Genomic DNA, 6,412 nt, shown 5'->3' with positions numbered 1-6,412 from the left:
TACAGGTGGAAACATGGGTGGGCCATGGGTTCCTCTTTTTCACCCAGTGTGGAAAACTTGTACATGGAAAAGGTGGAAAAGAGGGCTTTGTTATCCTACCCTGGAACACCACCAAGTCATTAGTTCAGGTATGTGGATAACACCTGGGTCAAGCTCAAATCTCAGGAACTACCACAATTTAGGGATCACATTAAGTCTGTGGACAAACACATCAAGTTCACCAGGGAGGTTATGGAAAATGACAGGTTAGCCTTCTTAGACTGTGAGATTCCATCAGTAATGTGGGACATGTAAAAAGTGATGTATACCATAAACCAATGAAAGCTCCAGGCAATCCAGGACACAAGAAGGATAACTGCTGCATAAGGGAAAACCCTTAGTGATCCCATATGTGTCAGGAGTATTGGAACAGTTGAGAAGCATTGGGAGCGGCTGGGGCCCAGCAGGTGCCTGCACCCGTCCCGGCCCCTCGGAGGAGGGCCGCAGAGGAACCACCGTGTCTGCAACCTGCCCAGGCTAAGGTGGAGGAGGCTCATGAGACTCTGTTCTTACCAGAAGTGGAGGAGGTACATAAAGGGCTGCTCAAGCCAGGAGAGCTGGAGGAGCCGCGTGAGGAGGTGGAGGTCCTGGCGTGCCAGTGGGACCTGCCAAGCTGGAGACGGAGGTCGGGGTGCGCGGGGTTCCTGCCATGCCCAAGAAGCAGCGTCCTGTCTGGTCCGGCCTCTCTTCCAACAGAGGCCGGCATGCTGCGTGGTCCTGCATGCCGGCCGCCTGCCCATCTGCCTCTGAGCCCCGGCTCACTTCCACACCTGCTGTGCCGTCACTGCTTGCCACATGGGTGGTGTTACGAAATCAGTTTCACCCCGGTTCTTTTTATTCCTCGGGCATCCAGAGACGGCACCAGACTCAGTAGTTATTTCACAAAACCTTTATTCAACTTTAATCATCTTCATTTAAGCATGCATCTTCTAGAAGGGAAGACGTCCCTCTGCAGATCTTCACTCCTTTGTCTGTGAAACACAGTTTTGTAGAAGGGACCCATCATAAAACCCCCATGGTGTGCTGCAAACTCTGTGTCTGTGTGTATGCACGAGCACGTGAGTGCCTGTGTGTGCGCGTACCCGTGTGTATGTGTGAGTGCACGTGAGTGAGTGTGCATGTGGGTGTGGGTGTGTCGTAACAGTCAAAGCACTGTGTGTGTGTGTGTGACTTCCTGCCGGTCATAAAAGTAATCTCTTTCCAGACCACAGTTATCCAGTTACAAATGTTGAGACCCCCACCCAGGTATCCCCTGGGGAATTTCCACTGAGCATCAACTTCTCTTTGTCTTACTTTCACAGCTCAAGAGGAGGAGGGTCTCCAAGAAATCTACTCCTATGTTTATGACACACTCAGGCCTTTATTACATCCAGGGCAGTGTCAGTGTCTCTACAATAATTCTACATCCTATCTAACACATTTCTAAACTCTAAAATAAGCTAAACATATCTTCAGTGGCCACCGGACCAGCTCTGGGGCTGCGAATGGAGGCACCGGCGCCCCCCGGGACCACCTTGTCACCGGTGCCGCTAGATGCGTGGGCGACCGCCAGAGTGAACCCTTCACTGCGCAAGATCTAAACACCAGAGGTGGGAGGGAGAGCTAAGTGTGAATGCTCTGCGCTGACACAGGAGTGGCGAGTCCAGCGACCTGGCTGTTTCATTTTTGCCAAAAGCACAGCATTGCAAACAAGAGCGGAACTTAAAGTAAAGAATCGATCTCACCAGGCTAGTATCGATCTGATACCGATGCCGTCTTGGTATCGATACAATCGATATTTGGATCAATTCGCCACTACTCAAGAGCACTTTAAAAAAATTACAAGAAAGTTGCACTTTGTGAAACTTAAAATTTTGTTCAAAGTCTCTTTTTGTCAAGCTCGCTGCAACAGCCTCCCACAAAATATGTTAAGAACCCCACCTTAACATATGCTTGCTTACAAAAAGGTAAAAGTGTATCTGCACAGAAGAATTTGCTTGTTGCACATCGCTTTGCTGTGCATTGCTTGTCATCAAGTATAAGTTGCTGACAGGCATTCCAGACTTTGGTTGCCAAGGTAACCTGTTAATGTACATACCTTGCTGTCTTATGTCAGACAACCATATGATTGATTTGAACCAGAAACCTTCATGTGAAGGTTAACAGTGCACCACCGTACTGCGATATGTTGAACAGTACAGTTTTAACTTCAGTCCTACTGATTTTTCTTAAAGGCGTGAGATAAGTCTGAAGCTGAACAAGTGTCACAGTCGCCCAATAAAGTTATTTTACTGTGATTTTTAAATTCATTCTTGATGCGCCCATAATTAATGACAGAGGCCAAATAATGTTAGGCCTACTTCTGACATAAAGAATGCAATTTGATGTCCTTCTAGTTTATTTGTGTTGTGTTAACTATTGTACAACTGAGTCCATTAAATGAACAAGACATAAGTCAGTAACTTTTTATTCATTTCAAATCAACATATACTGACTGAGATATTTTCAAAACATGAAGGTCATAATTGAATGAAATGAACACAAATTTAAAAAAATGCAAAAACATATTAAAAACATAGGCACGCTCAATACTTAAAGAAATTGTATAAAATAGATGTTTTCATTTCATGTAATATAATTGTATTGAAGTACACTATTTTCTTTCTGTCTACTAAGAAGGAAGTAATACATCCACTGTTTCCATCTTTCCTTTTTATACATGACATGGAGAAATAAATCCAGATACAAGAATATCTAAAAACATGTCAAAAGAAGAGAAGAGAAAAGATAGAAAACAACATAAAATAAAACAATAAAACATGGAGAAATTAGGTTAAAATTAGGTTAGCTAGAAGAACAAGTACATTTCTAATCTAATTTAAAAAGGCAAGAGTTATATGTGTCTAGATATCAATCCGGCTCAAGAGCCTTCAAATTATTTCTCATCTTCTGCAGGTTCTGTAGTCCTGTATCTAGTCTTTGTTCCTGTATCTAATTTTTCCACAAGAGAAAATTGCTACAGAATAAACCAATGAGTCGTCATCTGTCTGATGAAAAAAACAAAAAGATGGTGAGACTTATTTACAAAGGCATGCATTAAAAGATACTGAAAACTTGGTCCTGATATTTTTCAGTTACCTGCAGAATTTCCTCATCTCCTTTTGCTGTCAGATTTGTTTGCAAAGCAACTGCATCTGTGTTGATAGACAAAATCACAACACAAATGTGAGTCCAGTTTTATTGAATAATGTTTGTTAGAATGATGTGGCCAAGATGTGGTTTGAGCCACGTTGCAAGACCATAAACCTTGTCAGACACAAAAGTAATAAAACAGAATATGATGATGGGAAGTATCTGATTACAGAGGAATCAAATGTGGAACTTTTGGTGACACATAGCATTGTTGCTGAATTTTGGAAATTGTGCGAATTTTTGTGCGAATGTTTAAACAACGAGAATTCCATCCCATTTGTTCTAATGTACATTAATAAATAAGGTTATGGAATAAGTAATGACATAAATACATGCTACAAGAAATAGCTTTTTGAGTTCAGCTTAAAATAATATTTGTGTCCCTAAGATGAACTCAAACAGATTTGTTTGGTTGTAGAAGATTTAAAGTGGATTATATATGTTGGGTATCATTAAAATATACAGTGTATTTGCAGTAAAAGGTCATTGTAGGCTTTAAAAAATTAAAATACTGCTTAAAAATACATAACACAGATAGATAATCACACATAAGACAGATAGATAACAATGCATATTTTAAGTGTTTCGCAGCTCTGTTATAGGTATCGGATCAATATCATCAATATCAGAATTTTACTTGGTGTCAGATTGGAAAGGAAATCAGTGGTATCGCACATTACTAGAATGATGTTTGAGTGACTTTTCTTACCATGAACAACACTTACCTTTGCATTGTTCACATATTCCTCTTGGAGTTGGACAACAAACAATAATGAGAGTCACAGAAATAACCAAGAAGATTATTGCCATAACCAGCACAGTAAATTCAGAACCTGATTTTTGCTCTAGAAAAAAAAAAAACAAGACAGGAAATTATTGATGATTCTAAAAAACATTGAAACCTAGCTATCATATTATTCAAGTATTAACCGGTCAGCGGTTGCAGATTAATCAACATTTCCAGAGAGAAATGGCAAACTAATAATATTGCCATTTGAAAAATGCTGATTGTGTTGATTGGACTATTAAAAAAACAAACAAAAAAACAATTCCCCAAAACACATTTTTTGTGAATATATAGTATAGACTAAAGTACTTAACACAAAATACCTTCAATGTCCAGTTTAGTTCCATTTCCAAATAATATCTCCCCACATGTGGCCACAGCACAGTAGTAAGTCCCAGCATCAGATGAGCTGACATTCTTAGAAAAGCGATAAAGACACCTCTCCTGTGAGTCTGATATTATCTCACTTTCACTGTGTCTGTTTCCATCAGTGTAGATGATGCTTGGGTGTAATTGATCTGATCCAGCTCTGAACCAGAACACATTATAATCTCTGGGACACATCTTGTCAGAGTCTGAATAGACTGAACACTGGAGAGTCATTGAATTTCCTGAACGCAGTGGATTTAACACTGTTGGCCACTGAACAACAGTATAATTTGATGCTGGCTGATTATTTCCTGTGGAATACAAAACACAAATACATTCTTCATAACATGCCTCAAAACACTTTAAAGTGTATAAAAGTATGGCAGTGTATTACTAACTTACCTTTTACTAACAAATATGTTCCAGTCCATTCAGGATTAATCCATTCTATGATTCCACAGTGATAGATTCCCTCATCGTCTTGGACTGCTTTCAAAATGGTCAGGTTGCTAAATTTCTTATCATAATTTGCTTGAAATCTTGATTTAAATATTTCTTGACCATACTCAGGTGTTGCAGTTTTAACCAGTGTCACTATTAATTTGAGAGTATCTCCGACACTCTGCTTGTACCAGTGGACTCCTTTAATGCTGACCCCACTGGGCAAAGCACATGTTATGTTCGCTGGTTCACCAAGCTGAACAGTTTTCACTGGAACTAGAGTATCTGAATTAGAATATAGAAAAGTTATTGTTTTCTCCAAACATCTATTTGACATTAAATTCTCAATCTAGAACATCTTTAGTAAAGATAAATGAACACTTACATCCTTGATGAAGTAAAAGCAATATAATCCATAACATGACCATCGTGACACTGCTCCTTGTTGAGGACTTGGCTGGTATTTCACAGAATGAAAGAGGTGAAATCGCTGTATTCAGTAAGACAGTGAAATGCTTCTGATTGGTCAGTACAGAATAGATTGTAATGTAGACTTCCTGTCACATTTGCCTCCTCCTGGGCTTTGCAAAAGCTCTCATCTTCTTTCATCTTGTATTGCAACTGCCCATTTTGTTAACTAGAACACTGTTCCCTACAGGTTATAGTTATTCTTGTTATTAAACCTTAAGGACTCAAAGAGTAATCAGCGCAGTCCCCAATACTGTTTGTGGTATTTACTACATGAAATACTGTAGAAAAATTACAGTTGAAGGCAAATTTGCAAGGGTGATGAAGCTGATTTGGCTCGTATTGGAATTTCTTTCATTTATGTATTGATGTATGGTGATTGTATTTTGGAAAACAGGGAGTATTCACACAGGAAGCCTGACACGAGTGTGGGGGAAGTGGTGGTGAAGTCTTTTGTCTCTCTTTTAGGATGTGAGGAAAGAGACAAGGGGATCAACCACTCTAAGAGGTGATAAGGGATTGTTAACTTTCTTTGGGGGAAGATCAAAGCTGTAAACAACAGCTATTTAATGCCTTTTGTTTTGTTGACTGGTATTTAAACCCAGGGCTGTGCTGGCTTGGGGAGAGTCTACTAGTCAGTGCCATGGCCACTCTCTCTCACTTAAGCTTAGGTTTTATTAAAAGATGTTAGATACTGCTCATCGTTGTCTGCAGCCTTTATTAAATTAAAATTTCCACAGCCTCTGCAAAAACCACAGCTTAGCAGTTTGTTTTTGTTTTTTTAGCAAGTTGCGCCGGAAACAAGCCAGTAGTTGTTTAAACACTTTGAAAGAAAAAAAAAAGGCACATACATATTAACCCCTTGGTGAAACTACAGGAAAAGCTACAATAATGCCAGATTTTGATTATATGATTTTAGCTCTGATTTGCATTAGGTGGCTCCACAAAACCCCAAATCCTAATGAGAGATAACAGGTATTATGACAATAGTCACCTCTTTTTCAAGACAAATTTTTTTTTAAATCAGCTCTGTATACCCATCAATCGGATGACTTAATTGAATTTTCTCATGATTGCATTGGCCAATCCATGCCCCCATTCCAGTGCAGAAGACATGTCATAAACACAAATAAAGAT

General features: G+C 39.6%; 1 protein-coding gene across 1 annotated transcript; it reads right to left on the bottom strand.

The window, feature by feature from the left end:
- Nucleotides 1–2,518: 2,518 nt before the first annotated feature.
- LOC109194339 (uncharacterized) lies at nt 2,519–5,261 on the bottom strand. Its single transcript, XM_019364348.2, has 6 exons — nt 5,193–5,261; nt 4,769–5,092; nt 4,321–4,677; nt 3,936–4,055; nt 3,157–3,212; nt 2,519–3,065 (listed from the first exon to the last, which is right to left on the bottom strand). The coding sequence occupies exons 1-6, from the start codon at nt 5,233–5,235 to the stop codon at nt 2,991–2,993; spliced, it is 975 nt and encodes a 324-aa protein (XP_019219893.1). The 5' UTR covers nt 5,236–5,261; the 3' UTR covers nt 2,519–2,990.
- Between the last annotated feature and the right edge of the window lie 1,151 nt (nt 5,262–6,412).

Source organism: Oreochromis niloticus, linkage group LG2 (assembly GCF_001858045.2).
Source record: "Oreochromis niloticus isolate F11D_XX linkage group LG2, O_niloticus_UMD_NMBU, whole genome shotgun sequence".
In the NCBI taxonomy this organism is placed as follows: Eukaryota; Metazoa; Chordata; class Actinopteri; order Cichliformes; family Cichlidae; genus Oreochromis; species Oreochromis niloticus.
The sequence above is the reverse complement of the archived record's forward strand: the minus strand, read 5'-3'. Positions and strand labels throughout refer to the sequence as shown.

Excerpts from the sequence above, each read along its gene's own strand:
- LOC109194339 (XM_019364348.2), bottom strand. The coding sequence starts at position 5,235 with ATGGTCATGTTATGGATTATATTGCTTTTACTTCATCAAGGAT. Across the intron at positions 5,093-5,192 it reads GCTTTTACTTCATCAAGGAT|ATACTCTAGTTCCAGTGAAA; the intron begins GTAAGTGTTCAT and ends ATTCTAATTCAG. Across the intron at positions 4,678-4,768 it reads AACATATTTGTTAGTAAAAG|GAAATAATCAGCCAGCATCA; the intron begins GTAAGTTAGTAA and ends TGTATTCCACAG.